This window comes from Petaurus breviceps, unplaced genomic scaffold (assembly GCF_028583685.1).
Source record: "Petaurus breviceps papuanus isolate PSGF00001 unplaced genomic scaffold, PetGlider_PUasm1.0 151, whole genome shotgun sequence".
NCBI lineage: Eukaryota > Metazoa > Chordata > Mammalia > Diprotodontia > Petauridae > Petaurus > Petaurus breviceps.
This window is the reverse complement of record NW_027185712.1, coordinates 19691026-19710514: the sequence shown is the minus strand read 5'-3', so window position 1 is coordinate 19710514 and position 19489 is coordinate 19691026. Positions and strand designations below refer to the sequence as shown.

Here is a 19489-nt window from a genome sequence, read left to right as displayed (position 1 = left end):
GGGGGGGGGGGGGGGGGGGTACCCTTCCCCTCACACAGCTCCAGCCCCTGCCTCCAAGCACAGACAGGGGGCTGGGCAACAAAACCAACAAGGTGGGGTCCCTGGGGATCCAAGGCACTTCATCCCACCCACCATAGTCACAAGTCCATCCTCCCCCAGGGTCCCAAACTGTGGGAAGCAGCCAGGAAACACACTCAGTGCCCCTGCTTTGCTGCTCAGTTCTTATCTTTTCCTGTGGCTGAATTCCGAACTCCTGGGCTCCTTCTCCTCCCGCAGGCGGCAGCCGCTCCTGGCTTCTGCCCAGGTCCCGATGCAGGCAGCTCACCATTCCCGCTCTCAGCTCAGCGAAGTCTGCATGCAGGCCATTCTTCTCTCCTGGTCTATGGCTCCACAGAGTCACAGCTACCACAACTGGGAAACAAACGATTATCCCAGTCCCCATACTTTCCTTTTACTCTGCAGATCCTGTTCGTGACGCCATTTTGTAGCGGCAAGCACCCCAAGCGTCCTCAGGGTTTGCCGCCCATACAGGTTCTTGGATCTGCTTTGATAAAGGAAAGCAACTCAAAATGGGTTAACAAGCTTACTTTAATCAGTCAGATATGTATCATTCACCTAGTTCAGGGGAAAAAGGTCAGTGCCTGAACATCAGAATATACAGACAGAATTATCAAGACAGAAACAGATCAAGTAGACAGATTTCCAAACTGTCCAACCATTACACTGCATTTGATGTTATATCTGATGTTATAAAAGAGTGTGCTCAAGGAGCCTGCTTGGCAACAAATGACATAGCTGAAGAGTTATACAGAACTCTATACCATCATGTAATCAGTTCTTTGAAGCAAAATCATTGTGATTAGATAAAGGATTTGGGAAATATGGAAGGCTTGAAAACAGAGTAGGATTTAATTAGGTTGGAGTGGGGCATTCCAGGTGAGGAGTAAAGCTTTTTAGACTGCTTGGTCTGGGAAGAAGAGCATTGGACCAGTGGAAGCTCTGTGGCTTGGAGGTTTTATTCTTTGGGTCCCAGCTTCCCAGTCTGTAGAATTAGACAATAGAATAGGACCCAGTGTAGGGAGGGGCTTGAAAACCCAGCAGATGAGTTCAAAGTTGATGTGTTCTAGACAGTAAGGGTACTGAAATGGGGTATATTAGCACTGAAATATTTAGTGCAAGACCAGGCATAAATTTTATTGATGGGATTGGGTGAGAACTGATTTAAGTTGGTTTCTCAGAAATCTGAATTTTTAAAAAAAAGAAATTATTGAGATAATTTTAAGAGCTTTGTTTTTAACCCCTAATCTCTTAACCTGTTCACTCTTGCTTAATTTTGTACTACCAAAGGCTTGAGATTGACAGTCAAGTCCAGATGATTTCCTTCAAGGCTGTAACTGAGTTTCAGGTCATAAGAATGACGTTTCATAAGAGCATACAAGTATCTTTTATTTTCTTCTGTTAACAGAAAATCTATGGAGTGCTTATGCAGATAAGGGAGCATATGTAGAAAAGAAAGGTATGCCTTCAGTCCCCGTGTCAGACGAAACAAAAATTAGTGGCCTACCTTATGTACTGACGGACATCATGACCTACTTTACGATGCTGGTAGGAATTTATTTCCCGTCTGTGACAGGTAACACATTCTTTCATTTGGAGACTTTCTGTGTTTTTTTTTTTTTACACTTTTTTGGGGAGGGTGGGGAGGATTGGAAGGAAGGGCTGTTGTGAGAGTCCAGAAGTCCTAGTATTCTTTCCTTACAAATAAAATTTTTTTTGTTGATCACATATATTAAATCTGTAAAATTTGAGGTTTGGGCTTGAGCTTGGGGCCTGGGAAGTTCCTTTAAAAAAAAGTATTTTGGAAAAAAAATATGTTTCCATATCATTGGTTTTCTTTATAATCCTATGTATTTTATGCATTTAAAAATATTCTGAGAAGGAATCCATAGATTTCACCAGACTGCCGAAAGGGGTGCAAGACAAAAAAAAAAATTAAGAAAGAATTGCTGAGCCTAGGTGATGTCAAATGTTCCTTCCAGTGCTGCCTCTGTAGTACTTTGTCCCTACAAAGGCTTAGGAGCCCACAGCTAGATAAATTACCCAAATTATATTTTCTGAAGTGATTTTCTTAAATTCTTTAAGGAAGAATTAGAAAAACAGCTAGATAATAGTTACCTAAATTGTAATTTCTGAAGTGATTTTTCCTAAATCTTTTAGGGAAGGGAATGATTTTCAGTATTAACTTATTCTCTCTGGACATCCAATTGTTTATATTATCACATAAAGTACTATTTTATCATGTGCCAGTGGGAATTATTTTTCAAAATTTAAGGTAAAATTTTACATTAAAATTTGGAAGATAGTCCCCCAGTTAAAATTTGTCTTTTTTTTTTTTTAATTTTGAGAGGCAGTCAAGGTTAACTGATGTGCCCAGGGTCACTCAGCTAGTAAGGGTCATTAGAGGCTAGATTTGAACTTAAGTTCTCCAGATTGCAGGGCTGGTACTCAATCCACTGTGCCAGTTAAATTTATCTTAAAGGCAATGACTGAAAAGGAATTTAGCTACTGGGATAGCCCAGGTTTTCAGCATTAGAAACAACTATATCCCTTCTAAAAGTGTTCCAAAATGTTTTTCTTCCTGAACATCATGAGAACAATTCATAGCACAGAGTCTTCTACTCATGGAAGTCTAACGCATTTAGTTTAGATGTAGAAGATTAATTCTTAAAAGCAAAGAACTAGAAAAGGGAACCATAGTTGTTCTCCAGAAGACTCTTATCCCACTGCTCGCTGACGTCTATTTCATCTGCATATGATATGGCGCATGTTTCTTTAGCTTGTATGAAGAATTAGTTAAGTTGTAAGCAAATGGACTAATACATTTACTCTCAAGGATTTGTGTATTTGTTTACACACCATGGATTTCCATGTCCCAGGATATTACCTCTGATAGAGTGACCATAGGATTGTATAGATTATGTTTTGCTTGGTGTTTTGTGTTGTTTTTGTTTTTTAGTTTTAGGGGAACTCCGTTTTAAAAGCCAATACTCATGCAGTTTTCCTTATGCTTACAGCACTTAATTTACCTTTCTATAAAATGGAGTAGTTGGACTGAGTGACCTCTAAAGTCCCCTCCAGGTCTTCACTTACGGTCCTTTGAAGTTACTTAACTTTTAAACCTTCATTTCTTCATCTGCAAAATAAAGAATTGGAATAGATGACCCCTAAAATTCCTTTGAGCTGTTTTCTGTATTCCCATTCCAGCCTGCTATTTTTAGGACTCTCCTTTCTTGTGAAGTCATTGATAATTATAGAAAGTAAATTATTTTACAGTCTTTACACTCTCCAGTTAAAAGCCTAGTATTTTCCATTCCAAAATATTAATCATTTTTATTTAAAACAATGTCAACTATATTATAAATGGTGTTGCAGTTTTTTAAAGGAATATTTTGGGAGCTCTGGGGAGGACTTCCCCATGTAGGAATTTCCACCACTAATGCAGATTTCTGCAATTTATAGTATTTAAGTTGCTTGGAGTGTTAAAGAGGCCACAGTGGAATACTGTAAATAGTAAAGCACTTACTTTATTTTTTCAAATACCTAAATCCAGTAGTGGTATAATTTTATTTGATATTTCTTCTTTTTTTTTTGTACTAACATTTTTATTTGAAGTTTTGAGTTCCAAATTCTATTCTCTCTCCCCTCTCCCCTTCCTGAGATGATAAGCAATCAGATGTAGGTTATACACATAAAGTACTATTTTAGACCTTTCCACTTGTTTCATTGGAATTGAAAGGGCATATTATGAGACTTGTTTTCATCACAGGCTAGTGTAATGCTGCACGAATAGCTCAGCTTTTAAATAAGGGATCTGCTTGAGTTCAACCTGTCAGTATCTACTTCTGGGGAATAATCTTCCATGCCACTCAGTGTTGATGTGAGATTGGAAAGCTAATTATCTTAATGGATGTTTCTTTTTGTTTTAAAAGTTACTAGATAGCCAGATCTCATTTCCTCTCTAGACAAAGAATATCACTGATTTTCCAAAAGACCAGTTTAAGTAAACCAGTGGTTGTGGTGCTTCTACTTTGAGGCAACAGAGGGGATTCTAAATGGGACAGGATGCTATCTTGGTAACATTCAGTCCAGCCGCACAGTTGTTCCAGATCCTCAGAAGGTTTTTGTCATAATCTTCATTTGATACCCCAGCATGACTGCATGTAGAGAGAGATTTAATAGCTTTGAATACATCTTATCTTCCATAAAAGGGTCAGTTTAGATGAATAGCAACTAAATCCAATGAAATGATAGTTAGTCTCCACTGGAATTTTGCCGGGCCTTTTCTGCCTGCCTTTGTCACCATGCAAATGTTTCCATTTTCTCTGAATGGAATAGTGAAACTTCTAATTTAGTGATAAGGAGTCACTACCATTGGTCATGTCAAAATATCTTTAAGGAGCTTCAGATGAGCTGTTAAGACCACCAGAGCCACCCAGCTGCCACTGTCTTCCACTAGATCCTCAGGCCAAGAAGACACAAGCTTGATCCCTTTCTTTATGTTATTGGATCTGGGGAAGTTTTGTATGTATGTCTTGTGTCTGGCAACATTCAATTCTGTTGTTATTAGGGCAGAAAGAATAACAGAGTCTTGCTACAAAGCTGAGTCCAGTCATACAAGTTCTACTTGGTTAATATGAGTTATTGCAAACTGAGGAAAGGAGGCTCTTAATTCTAAGTGAAAACGATGCTTTTTCAAGTGGCTGAAAATGAGTATCTTCCCCAAAGCCATCTGTATTATTCCACCCTTAATTAGGAAATACCAGATTCTTCTCACATTGCATGAAATAATGCAATAATGTTGAATGAATAATAATAATAGATGAATAAAGATGTGAAACTCAAAAATTATGACACATATATTCACATTTATATCTGCACATGTACATCTACAGTGCTACATATTACATATTTGTACACACATACGACTAAGAAGCCCCTCCATTGTCAGTGCCTATTTCTTTGAAATGGACTAGATTTTTCCATCTTCAGGTTCCTTTTGGATCATGTATGTTTTCTTTAATTTTTACCATAAGCTCTTTGCCAGGATTTGTGTTAGGGTAAACATAAGTTGGATCAAAGAAGGCCTTATCGGACTAACTTATTTTCTTTGGACCCTAGATACCAATTTTACTATTTTTAAGGCCAACTATATTCACTTGGAGTTCAGAAATAAGCAGGATCTCTTTGGTGGACATGATAGTCTAGGGAATATAACTAGGTCAGGGCAAAGGGGTGAAGGTTGTCCTAAGGAACTGAAAACGAGGGGTGCTACCAGCACCTTTGTTGCCATTAAACAACGCAGAAACAGTTGTACTTAGTTAAAACAAGAAACTAACATCATTCTTCTCACCCAGATCCCCTTATCCCTCTTGCTTTCTGCCCAGGAACATTTGTAATTATGTCTCTTTTCTCTAGAGAGGTACAGGGCTATTGAACCTTTTTTTGTGTCATGGACCCCCTTATAATAATGTGCTTAGATGGCATGAAATACATGTTTACAATGGAAACCAATTATATTGCAGTATATTTCTCAAAATTTGGTTTTATTTTGTTTTTAAGCTAACGGACTATACCGTGTTGAGAACCTTCCTTTGAGGTGTTCTTTGTTACTTTTTCTAAGCATAAAAAATCATTAGAGCTCTGAAATGACCCTTTGGTTGCTTATTGTGCTTAATGGGAACTAGACAGACTATTTATTTCCAGAAGTGACATTTTAAGTAGTAACATCAGTTAGTCCTTTTTGGAACTCTTTACCAAGAATTCCTTTTCTTTGAACCATTCAAATTACAAAGCAGGAGGCCCTTAGCAAGATTACTCCCACTGATCGGTTAAGGGATTGTTGAGATTTGAGATACTGTTCTTGCACAGAAGTGAATACAGTTATCCCTTCCTCATTGCGACTGTCCACATCATGGTTTTGATATATCTGAGGCTGGCATAAGAAGTTAAATTGGAATTTGGGGGGAGTTTTGTGGAAGTCACAGATGACATGTGAAGGCCAGCAGACAAGACAGAAAAGATTTAGAAATTCAGAAATGCATAAAATATATGTGTAGTATTGTATGATATCAACATATTTTATCTTTTATTATATTATCATTTAGGTTTCTTCTCTGGCATGAAGGGAAGGTCAAAAAATATTCTTCAGATTTTCTAGATCATAGAGATGGCATGTCTCTAACCCTCCTTTATGTTGGAAGGCATACAAAGTCAGCCCTTACTGTGAGCATTGATATTTTGAATGCGGGCAGATAAGGAGCATTATCTTTTATTTAAAAGTGTGACATAATTTAATAGTATAATTTTTGTGCATGTTAGTAAGAAGCTTACCTTAGTTCTGCTTTCCCACTTGTGTGCTTCACCACTTAATAGAATCAAAAACAATTTATTTGGTTATTAAAAACCAATGCTATAGTGCCTCAGGTACCCAGCATCAATAAAGCAACAAAGTATTCTACCTAAGAGAATTTTCCAGATGTCTGAGGGTCACTTCTTCAAATCACCCCTTCACCAATTTATTTTATTTAGTTCTTTTAAAAAATGTAGTCTAAATATTGAAATGTTTTACATAATTGCACATGTACAACCCATATCTGATTGCTTAACATCTTGGGGATGGGGCAAGAAAGGAGGAAGGGATAGAATTTGGAACTAAATTAAAAAAAAAACAAAATATTAAAAAAATTGTTTTAACATGGGGAGAAAATAAAATATATTGTAAAAAATGGAAAAAATGTAGTCCATATTTCCTTGTCTAGACAATAGATCTCAAACATGATTCAGCCTTTATTTCATTGTTCATTGATAATTTATTTCTGAGATGGGAGGCTCTACTTCCCTTTGACAGCATATTTTCCCATCTACTTGCTAGCTTATTGCCTCTTAACTAGCTGTGGCTGAGGAGGGTAGATAGAGTTGGTGGAATTATTTGTTAACAAGAATTAAAAAACAAAAAATCTGAATGGAATTATAAGGGCCCACAGAATAACCAACCTGGCTTGAGTTTAGTGGCTTTGCAGATGGCAGATTGAAGTTATATTCTGTTGTGGGTGAATTTGACATCTGAATAAGCAAGGCATTTCTATAGGCCCTTAGCTTCAACTTAAAAGTTTACGTATCTCTCACAGTTTATAAGTTAGAGAAAAATAACTGGTTTTGTCTATTTTAGGTATTATGGCGGGTTCAAACAGATCTGGTGATTTGAGGGATGCTCAGAAATCCATCCCTACTGGAACAATTTTGGCAATTGCCACCACATCTTTTATCTGTATCCTTTGGGCAAAGATGTTGAGATGTTAGGTGCCTCTCTGTTCTGGTCTTCTTTTGTGGAATGTCAAATTTCACATCCCGGTTCTCTTCACTGATAATTTCTTTCCTAACAACTGTACTGATCGCAATCAGAATGCAGATATCTTTTTTCCAAAAGAATTTCTCAAGCCTGTGACCATAATTGTTGTTTTTCTAAATATTTGGAGCAATTAGGATTATTTGTAACATAGCAGAAAGTTATGCAATAAATTGGAGGGAGAAAGGAGAGAAATCATAGAATTTTAACACACAAAATTGTCTTGGCATTTAAGATTAGTCCTTGCTTTTGGAGGTGGGGAGGATTGTAGATATACCTCCTTCTATAAACTATTTTCTGCTGATTCATGATTCTAAGCAAGAATGTTCCCAGTCTTTTGAGACCATTATATCCTTTTATGCTGTAGGGAGCTCTTTGGTAGTATAGCCAGCTCCTCCTTTTCCATAATTTCCTTTGTTCTTGAGCTTATTTCTGTATTTCTCTTGCCTTATCATTGTCCCTTAACTTACCGAAATAGATTTGTCCTGCATTGTTCTTTTTGGAGCCTGTATAGAAGGTGTAATTTTGAGAGATAAGTATGTTCATTTAAATTTTTAGTTTCTAACATAGATTTTTATTTCACCAAGTGAAGCAGCTTTTAAATATGAAATTGAAATCCTTTGTTGTGCTTTTTATTTAAAGTTGTAGTAAGATGTTATACACCCACATTAAACTATATACTGTATATTCTGTATGTTATACATAATATAGCATACTGTCTTACATTTTGCTTGTGTGTATAATATCCAGTAAGTGTAACACAATATATTATGTGTAACATGCAGAATATTGTATTATGCTATGCATGTGTGTATAATATACAACATATTATCCATATACATATATACACACCCGTCTGCATAGAGAGTATAGTTTGAATAGTCTTTTGTAGAGCCCTTGTAGCACCTCAGGTTACTTTTAAATAACATTTTCTTCATTCTGAACCAAAAATGCGGAGTCATGTTTGCATTATTAGCTACATTTTTCTTTTAGCAAAATTATCAAAAAACAAAGAAAGGTGAAAAAAATCAATTAACTCATCATCTGTTTGTGTTTTAGTAAATGAAAAACCTATCACTACTAATACTCAGGCTCATCCTTTCCTCTTTTCTAGGTTTGGAGAAGCTCTGAAAGGAAATCTTGTGATTGGCATGCTGGCCTGGCCCTCTCCCTGGGTCATTGTCATTGGCTCCTTCTTCTCCACCTGTGGGGCTGGCCTACAGAGCTTAACAGGTGCACCTAGGCTACTGCAGGCTATTGCAAGAGATGGAATTGTGCCTTTCCTTCAGGTGAGGACAGGTTTTTTTTATGCCAAGTGTTTTGTTTTTTTTAAAGACTTTTCTCATTACCTTGTGTATGGCACTTAGCAACCATATTCTAGGCACTGTGTTTAAGTGTTAGTGGCATAGAGACAAAAATGGAACAGTTTCTGCCCTCGAGGAGCTTCTTGTCTATTCAGAGAGACATAACCACATTGCTCTTCTGAAGTGATGGATTGGTACTTGGGGGAAAGAAGCAGTTATAACCATGCTATCACATGCAGTGTAGCCCTGACAGCTATGCTGATGTACATCAGACTTACTAGATGAACAGTACAGTGAAAATAAAGACTCCATCAAGAGCAGAGCTTGCCTCTGGAGGGGTGGTAGTGGGAGTAGTGAATTCAGTTTTAAAGGAAGCTGCTAGTGACCATTGTATTCTAGAATCATGCATGTCTTCTCCAAAAATGGATTACAGCATGGATTTAACAAAAAGACTGATCATTTTATCATTGATAGGCCAATAATAGGTTTTAGCCGAAGCCTCACTTGGTCATTGTTTAGGTTTTGATGACTTAGAGTGAGTGTAAATAGCAATTGTTTCTTTTCTGGCCAGAAACCCAGAGGTTCTTCCCCTCCCAAATTGATTTTTTTTTTTTTTAGTAGGTAGAAGGGACCATCTTTTGCCTCATTTCTTACCTAGCCTTAAATCACTGAATGGGTGTTGCCTCAGACAAACTAAGACCTGGGAAAAACTTTAGCTTTAGAAGGTCAGGGTCTCCCACTGCATCCTGGGCCATCACCAGTTATCCCGACCTATGTATTGTGACTGGACTCAGATGACTCTGGAGGAGGGAGTGAGGTTGGAGACTTTGCACAACCCTGACTCATTTAAATCTATTTCACCTGCAAGTCAAAGACATCACCCTTCTGATGTCATTGGTTTCTTCAGGAATGAAAGATGAAGTTGATCATTTTATCATCTATACTGATTACTTATTATAATGAAATTATTTCAGCTAGTTAGAAAAAAGTAATATGGTCCAATTCTTCTGGTCAGTTTTCTTCTTGAAAACTTGTACTTTTTAGCTTATGTGGTTATTGACTTGAATCATCTCATATAATTAGAAGGTTCAAAAAGTGATTTAGAACAAAAAGCACAAAAATATAATTCTTTTGTTAATGATTATCAGTCTTGTCTTTAGAGGCAGCTGTGGCACAGTGGATAGAATTCTAGACTTGGAGTAAAGACGATCCAAGTTCAGATCTGGCCTCAGACTCTAGTTGTGTGGTCCTGGGGAAAGTCACTTAATCTCTTTTTACCTCAATTTCCTCCGATGGAAATAAAGGTAATACCAGCACCTACTTTGCAGAACTGTCAGGATCAAATGAGATAATAGTTGTAAAAAGTTCTTAGCACAGTATCTGGTACATAGTAGGCACTCTATAAATGCTTATTCCCGTCTTCCGTCTTTAATTGGTAAAGAGCAGTGCACATTTTTATAGTGTTTTAAGGTGTGTGAAGTGATTTGTGTATATTTCTTCAAGTTGGTCTAGAAGAAGGGTAGGTGAACTTAAACATTTTTTTTTGATTACCACATTTCAAAATGATTGGTTTCCTTTGTAATTCTATGTGTTTTATATATTTGTAAACATTATTCTGAGGAGTCCATAGACTTCACCAGAATGCCAAAGAGGTCCATTACACAGACAAAAAGGCTAAGAATCTGTAGTCTAGAATTTTAGTTATAAGATGACTTCAAAGTTATTTTGTTCAGTCTTCCACTCAATACATTAATCCCTTCCAAAGAAAATCATGATAAGTGTAAATAAGTAAAGAGTGTGTGACTTTTATCACTGGAGCATCCAAAATAGGTTGAAACTGCCCCACATTCCATCTCCCCCCCTCCCCCGTCACTTAGAAAAGAAATTTTAAGGGGCGGCTAGGTGGTGCAGTGAATAGAACACCGACCAAATTTCAGCTGAGACCCTTATTAGCTGTGACCCTGGGCAAGTCACTTAATCCTGTTTGCCTCAGTTTCCTCATATATAAAATGAGCTGGAGTGAGTGTCTTTTCTGATAAAACTTCAGATGGGGTCTGGAAGAATCAGACATGACTGAGTAATAACAACTTCCTGCCTCAAAGCCCACAGTCTGTTGTCCGCCAGATATCTCTGTCTTGATAATAAGACATCATACAAATATAATTTATTAGGGTTTACAATGAGATGTGCATATCATGAGATAATTTATGTATATGGATCCTGTGAGTTAACATTTTAAAGAGGTGGTCATCTCATCTTTTTGAAGATTTTTCCAAGGGCAAAGAATTCATAACTTAACAAGGAAGACACATTCCATTTCTGGGCAGCTCATATTGTTAGAAAGCTAACTGTATAAAGAGGCCTTTGGCGTGGTATGGCTTATATTCATTGGCCCTTCTTTTACTCCCCGAGACTAGAGAGTAAACTATAAATATATATATAAACTATAAACTATAAACCATGTAGAAGACATGACTGACCTTCAGATATTTGAGAACTGCTATCTTGTTCCCTCTTGTCATCTATTCTCCAAACTAAATATCTGCCAGTTGTTAAGTCATTGTATGACCATGTGTTTTGAGACCCCTTGCTATCTTTGCAGTCCTTTTGGATATATTGCATGTAAGTGTCCCTTTATATGACAGTGCACAGAATTGAACATGATACTTCAGAGTTGACCAATGCAGAAGAAAAAATTCCTTGTTTGGAGTCATAGTCTTTAAAAAAAAAAAAAAAAGCTCCCCCTGAATGGTTTTTTTTTTTGTTTGTGTGGTTTTTTTTTTTTTTTTGCCTTTTGGAGGGCAATTGGGGTTAAGTAACTTGCCCAAGGTTACACAGCTAGTTTATTCCCCCTGAAAGTTTTGTTTTTATCTTCATCACTAAAACAGCCTCAAGTATCCCTTCTACTTTGAATTTTTCTCTGCCAGCTAATTGTTGTCTTACTTTTCACTTTCAAAGAAAAGTGCCACAGATGTGTTTAGCTTTAAATGCTTTTTAAAAAAATGACTGGAATATTTTGTCAACTATTTTCTGTGTTTCAGATTTTATAATTTATGTGAACCAATAATTTTTTCCTACTAGTCAAGTATCCTTTTCCCAGTGGTCAAAGATTGGTGTTAGAACCTCTGCTAAAAAAATTTTAGATGACAGCTACAATACTTAGATCTTTTAGCAGATGTTTACAGCACACTATTTACCATTAGGCCCTTTATGGATCTAGGACTTCATTGGAGTAGGTGCTACCTCAATTGATATACATTATAATCCTTCCAGGCCTCAGGTTAAGTCTGATTTATTTTTGCTGTTTGGTCGTGTCTGACTCTATGTGACCCCATGGACTATGTCTGTGGAGTTTTCTTACCAAAGATAATGTTGGTCATTTCCTTCTCCATTTTACAGATGAGGAACTAAGGCAAGTTAAGGGGTTAAGTGACTTGTCCAGGGCTGCATAGCTTCTGAGGCTGGCTTTGAACCTAGATGTTCCTGACTCCCAAGTCAAGATCCACTGCATCACCTAGCTGTCTCTGATTGATTTATTGGACTCTCCCAAATATCCATCTTGTGGTGGTCAACCTTATGGTGCTGACACTTTCTGAATTTAGCTGGACCTCCCCTCATACAATAGATGTGCAGTCGTTATCAGCCCTAACCCCCAAGACTTCAGAGCTCGGATTTTGCTTTCTATTGGCATGGTCTTCAGCACTAATAAGGCATTAAAGGAGCAGTGTAGAGGGGTGTATTTCAGGAGGAGGAGATGAACAGCAACAAAATCCTTCCAGAAGTGGCTGACTGAGGCCACCAGCTGGATGTATATATGTTGCAAAATTATTTTTGGCTTGCAGCAGTTGCTGTTTGGCCACGAGGAATGTTTCTTCCCATTTGATATGTTTTGCGGCCCTGAGTGGCCAATTCCTGACCCTTGTCCCATTTTTCCTTTGTAAATTTGAGGTCAGCACATTAATCAGCAGGCAAGAGAATACACATTGATCATCATTCCAACTAAAACAATTTTTAGGACTACTAGTTTTGTTCCTTCCAGGGTTGTCCATCTTTGAAGACAAATGCAGAGTTCTTGAGGATAACTTTTTCTTATTTTTATTGGACATTTCTTCTCAGAAGCAGCCAAGCAGTTTAGCTCCTAACATTTGGTTCCTTTTCGAGTTATTTGGTCTTGCAGTTATGTTGACATTTTGGGAGAATTTACTATTTGTTTTTCTCCCTCACACATAACAAAACTTTATAAGTTTTATGCACAGAGAGAGCTGAGTATGCCTTTTGTTTCAGCCCTGTTTAAAAAAAAAATTGAACTTTGGTTTATTGGAATGTGGTACTTTATCATACCTCTGCAGCAAAATGGACTGAAAAATAACTACATTTATGCTCTTACTTGAATTAGGTGTTTGGTCATGGGAAAGCAAATGGGGAGCCCACATGGGCCTTGCTCCTCACTGCTCTCATCTGTGAAATAGGAATTCTAATTGCTTCCTTGGACAGCGTAGCACCAATTCTTTCAATGTAAGTATGCTTCTCAGGATGGAAATACCGTAAAGATTGTTTTAAGTAAATTCCATTTCTTTCTTTCTTTTTACTTTTTTTTTTTTGCCTTTTGGAGGGCATTTGGGGTTAAGTAACTTGCCCAAGGTTACAAGGCTAGTTTTTTTTTGTGTGTGGGTGTTAAGTGTCTGAGGCTGGAACCAAACTTGGGTCCTCCTGACTCCGAGGCCGGCGCTTTACTCACTGTGACACCTAGCCACCCCATAAATTCCATTTCTTTGACTTTTGAGGTACTGCTCTCTTCTTTATTCTCCCTCCTTTATTCTTGCACTCCCTAATTCTTTTTTTTCTTAATAATATATATTCTGATTTTAAAAAATCAATCATCTTAAAAAATGTATTTGAGAATTCCTTATGGCCAAGTCAATGTGTGTTTTATGATGTGTCTGATATTTTTATGTTGGCACAGTGCTAGTTGTTGTGAGGATGGCGGTTGTCCTACATTCTCGAAGAGGACCAAAGGGACATCACTGTGTTGGGGTCGAGGTACAGCACTGTCCAACTGTGTCTGATCAGACCAACATAAGTTTGGAAGGTTCTACCTTTGGAAGGTTGGGCACAATTAGTTCATTTGGAGTGTTGTGAGGATATAAGGAAGATACTCTCTCAGGCCATAGAGCTCACAGACTAACTGGAAACATAATGTAGAATGGGGTAAAAATCTCAAAAGAATAGAATACACAATGTACAAATACATAAAAGAAAAAATACATCATCTTAGGATCACATGTGTAGGCTAGAAGGGTATTTAGAAGTGACCTAGCTCCAGTTTTACAAATGTGGAAAGAGATTTACCCATGGTCGCAGTTGTTGAAGTGGGATTTGAACACAGGTCCCCTAATTTAACATTGTCTACTTTCTACCACATAGGTGGTGGCAACGTGTGATGTGGATCTTGGCCCTAAGTTAAGGAAGGGGGGAGTAGTCCTATACAGAGGTTATCTACAACAGGCTTCTCAGCAACTGTTGCCCCTTGAAGAGGAGCAGTTGGATTGGGAGACTTAGGAGGCAAGAAGTAGAAGTGGAGAAGAAGGAATGAATGGGGACAATTAAGACCAGCCTTCATGGGATCAGAGGCTTTGCTTTGGTGAACTATACAAGATAGCTGTGGTGTTAGTACAGATCATGATGGAAGATTTTAGAAAGAGATGTCAGCTGGGTGTGCAGAATGGATGAGAAAGAGATTGAACCAGAGAGAGTAATTAGGTTATTGTTTATGGACTAGAGTGATGGCAGGGATAGTAGCCATGGATCTGAGAGTCTTTGTAGAAGAATCCCACAGGAGCTGATATCTCAGTGCACAAGAAAATCAAGAGGAATCAAAGATAAGCCTGGAGGACTAGATGACTGAGGTTACCATGAATGGAAATGTTGAACCTTGAGCCTGTGAGCTATGTAATCACTAAAGAGAAAGATTTGGGAGTGAATGCTGGGAGAATGCATGCGTTTATTAGGTAAATTCTTGAGTGCTGCAAGGTTCCTAACCTTTTTTGGTCATTGTACCCTTTGGTATTCAGGAAACTTTTCCATACCTCATATTTGATAGGAATGGAAATAAATTTTAGCATTTACCATGCACATAAATAATACAGTGGCTTTGAGAATAGCGATAGAATGATAATTTCCAGAGCTAAGTTGTCATTAATGTAATTAAAACCTTTTGGAATACTTTAAGAAAATAGTTTTCAAAATTTTAAAAAATTCTTTTTAAACTTACTACAAAATGAGAATAAAAAAAAGAGCATTTCCATGTACACAGTAACAAAACATAAAGAGTATTAAATATTGAATAATAAGTTTCCATTTCACAAAAAACCCATGTAATAAATCCTATACATTGCTTTCAAAGCAACTGTAGAGGCAACCACACTGGCATACACAGGATGGCTGCTAGCACAGGCTCTTAGATCTGCTTTACTAGGAAAGATAGCTGTTTAAGGAGTCAACAGTTTTTTTTAAAATTACATTCATTAGTTCAGGGAAAAGTCAGCACCCTGAACTTCAAAGAAAATTGAAAAAAATAGAGAAAATACAAGCAGAGAAATAAAAGACCACCAGACAGGGCTTCTGTCTGAGAAATTAGCACATATCAACAGACAGATACAACCAAGGCAATACATACATAGTTACCAGAGAGAGAAGCACCAAAATCTATGTTTTTCAAAGCCATCCGAGGGGTTCCTTAATGGCTACCCAGAGACTCATCTGGTCAAATCACAAGAACACTTCCAGTGAGTGAGCCCCAAAGCAAAATGGTAAGGAGAGAGACAGAGAGAGAATATGTGTATGTGTAGTATGTATGTACACCCACCCTTTTTAGAGCCAGAGGGCATCACAACTCTTGTGACTTCGTGCCTAATTACAAATGAACAAAAGGTGTGAAAGCCTTCCTACAAGCAAACATCCCCTAAGCAAGCTTCCCTTAATGGGTTCCACATGTGCCCTATTAATGGTGGGGGGAGGAGAGAGATTTTAAGTCGAATTAACATTACACCCACCCAAGTTTTTTATGTTTCCTTGTAGGTTTTCTTTTGTTCTTTGCTGTGTACTTGTGTATCAGCAAGCACCCCAGCATCCCCAGGGTGTCTGCCAACACAGGTTCTTGGATCTGCTTTGTTAAAGGAAAGCAACTCAAAATGGGTTAACAAGCTTACTTTAATCAGTCAAATATGTATCGTTTACCTAGTTCAGGGGAAAAAGGTCAGCACCCCGAACTTCAGAATATACAGACAATTATCAAGACAGAGAAACAGATCAAGTAGACAGATTTCCAAACTGTCCAATCATTACATTCCATACCAAAGCAACATCTGGGTTTTTCAAAGCTGGGGGATTCTCAACAATGGCTTCCCAGAGTCTCATCTGATCAAATCACGGAACACTTCTCAAAGTGAGCCGCAAAACAAACCCTCAAATGGGGTTTATATAGCCTTCTCCTGGCTCAGAGAATGTAACAACCTTCTTGACCCACTGGCCAATCAAAAAGTATCTACTGAAAAACAAGCCTCCCACCCCAGGCTCCAGGTGCACTTTAGCCTAGGGGCAGGGAAGATCTTAAAAATTTACATTCCCATTACAACTTGTTATTTCTCTCCCCCTCACCTGTCTCCCTCATACTAGAGAAGACTCCAATTAAATTTGAATACATACACACACACATTTTTTTTAAACATTCATTTTTCAAAAATTTTGAGTTCTGAATTCTCTTTTTGTCTTTAGTCCCCCACCAATTGAGAAGGCAACCAATATGATATCAATTATACTTGTGAAATCATGAAAATATAAAATATTTTCATGAAAAGTCATGAGAACCATGAAAATGTCCATGTTAGCAATGTTGCAAAAAAAGAAAAATAAATGAAAATCTTATACTTCAATCTTCATCAATAGTTCTCTTTGGAGGTGGATAGCATTTTTCCTCATGAGTCCTTCAAAATTGTCTCTGATCATTATCTTGATCAGATAGCTAGGTCTTTCATAGTTAATCAGCATTCTCATATTGTTGTTAGAAGTATTATCCTGGTTCTGCTCATTTCACTTTGCATGAATTCATCTAAGACTTCCCAAATTTTTCTAAAACCATCCAGGCTTTTCTTTTCTTAGGGTACATTAGTATTCTATCACAATCATATACCATAACTTGTTTAACCATTCCATAATTGATGGGCATCTTCTGTTTACAAATTTTCGCTGCCACAAAAGAACTGCCATATTTTTGTACATATAGCTCCTTTTTCTTTGATCTCTTTGGGATACAGATCTATTAGTGGTATTGCTGGGTTAAAAGGTATACATAGTTTTATAGCCCTTTGGGGATAATTCCACATTGTTCTTCAGAATATTTGGATCAGTTTATAATTCTACCAGTGGTGCATTAGTGTTTCAGTTTTTCCACATCCTCTCTAGCATTTGTCATTTTTCCATTTCTGTCATGTTAGCCAACATAAATGTGAGGCAGCATCTCAGAGTTGTTTTAATTTGCATTTCTCTAATCAGTAGTGATTTAGAGCATTTTTTATATGACTACAAATAGCTTTGATGTCCTATGAAAACTGCCTTTCATATCCTTTGACCATTTATCAGTTTGGGAATAGCTTTTATTTTTATAGATTTGATTCAGTTCACTAAGTATTTGAGAAATGAGGCCTATATTAGAAAATCTTGCTGTAAACTTCTTTTTCCTAGTCTCCTGCTTTCCTTATACTCTTGACTGTAGGGGCTTTGTTTGCAAAACCTTTAAAAAAAGACTTTTAAATTTTATTCATTTATTCATTTTTTTGCAAAACCTTTTTAATTTAAAATAATCATTTCCTGTGATACTCTCTGTCTCTTGTTTGGTCATAAACTCTTCCTTTATCCATCCATTTGACAAGTAAAATTTTCCATGCTCCCTAATTTACTTATGATACCACCTTTTATGTCTTAAGTCAAGTACCCTTTTTGACCTTAACCTTGGTATTTGGTGTGAGATGTTGATCTATACGTAGTTTCTACCAAGATGCTTTCCAGTTTTCCCAGCAAGTTTTATGATAGTTTTGTTTTCTCATTGTCTTTTCTAATTCCTTCAATTTCTTTTTCCTGTCTTCTTGCTCTAGATAATATTTCTAGTACAATATTGAATAGTAGTGGTGATAATGGGCATCCTTGTTTCACCCCTGATGTTATTTGGAAGTCTTCTAGCTTATCCTCATTACAGATAATGCTTGCTCTTGGTTTTAGATAGAAGCTACTTATCATTTTAAGGAAAGTTCCATTTATTCCTCTGCTTTCTACCATTTTTAACAGGAATATGATATATTTTCTGAAAAGTTTTTTTTCTACATCTATTGAGGTAATCATGATTTTTCTTTTTGTTACTGATGTGGTCAAAATTATACTTATTGTTTTCCTAATATTGAACCAGTCCTTTTGTTCCCGATATAAATACCACCTGGTCATGTGTAATCTTTTCGATATAATGCAGTAATCTCCTTGCTAGCATTTTATTTAAATTTTTTGCATCCATTCTTTAGGGAAATTGGTCTGTAGTTTTCCTTTCTTTGTTATTTATTTTTTGTTTTTTGATTTAGGTACCAAAACCATATTTGTATCATAGAAGGAATTTGGTGTAGGACTCCTTTACCTAGTTTTCCAAATAGTTTATAAAACATTAGAATTAGTTGTTCTTTAAATGTTTGGTAGAATTAATTTGTGAACTTATTTGAACCTGGGGATTTTTTCTTAGGGAGCTCATTGGTGGCTTGTTCATGAGAACAGCTTACATTCTGGATACCCACTTTCTGCCAGGTTCTTGAGCCAGGTTGGGTCAGGCTGCCTTCAGTTTTCCTATCCTTACCCAACTTTCACTGGCCAGGGAATTAGCCAGACCCCTCCTGCTCTCTGGTCTCTCTGTAGCCATCTTGGACTGATGTTTGTGCAACATTGGTGTGATTCTTTATGCTTTCTTCTTGTCAGGTTTTTTCTCATGTGCTACATGTTTGTGAATTTGGCTTGTGCAGTACAGACTCTCCTCCGTACCCCAAACTGGCGTCCTCGTTTCAAGTTTTATCACTGGTAAACTAATACTATGTTTATTCATGCAGATTGTACTAGGCTAACAGAGCATTTTAAGTTGTTAATGGTTAATGTTTGGTGGATAAAGGTACCCTCTGTTCATTAGGTCTTAAACAGCTTTGAGGTTATATGTTGAATACCTCTTGATATTGGTTCTTTTTAATCTAATCTGTGATTTCATTGGTGTAAGGGAATTCCTATTGAAAATGCTAGTGCAGAATGGCACCTTTTCCTGCAACTTCCAGACTTAAGGATTGCCCAGAGCTATGAGAGGTTAACTGGAATCATTGAGGGTCAGCCCATTAGAATGGTTCACAGGCTAGAGATGAACCTGGGTCTTCTTGACTGAAAAATGAGCCCTCCATCCATGATGCCAGTGCCTCTCACACGCTGCACATCTCTTACCTAGTCATGTCTTTGCTGACTTCAAACCTGGACATTCAATGTGACATTCTAATTAACCCTTTAGTTTCTTTGATGGAATTCACACCAAAGTCTTGTCATTGTCTTTTTATTTCATAGATATATTAAAATCAAAGCTGTAAACTATTTTTGAAAACAGATAGTAATTTGTGCCATATTAGCTCAAGAGAGGGCTACTAATTCTCATATATCTCAGGTAAAATTACTTTCTACCTTTAGGTAACTTACCAGCTTTGCCCTTTTATCTTTA

General features: G+C 37.2%; 1 protein-coding gene across 2 annotated transcripts in view; it reads left to right on the top strand.

Annotated features, from left to right (window-relative positions):
• The window catches only part of SLC12A7 (solute carrier family 12 member 7), a 301892-nt gene that overhangs the window by 239139 nt on the left and 43264 nt on the right, over positions 1-19489 (top strand). For both annotated transcript variants that reach the window (XM_069076354.1, XM_069076364.1), the window contains exons 9-14: positions 1466-1633; positions 7229-7327; positions 7884-7941; positions 8520-8694; positions 13106-13224; positions 18718-18816. In XM_069076354.1, the coding sequence (XP_068932455.1) occupies positions 1466-1633; positions 7229-7327; positions 7884-7941; positions 8520-8694; positions 13106-13224; positions 18718-18816 (718 nt within the window). The remainder of the gene's footprint in view (positions 1-1465; positions 1634-7228; positions 7328-7883; positions 7942-8519; positions 8695-13105; positions 13225-18717; positions 18817-19489) is intronic.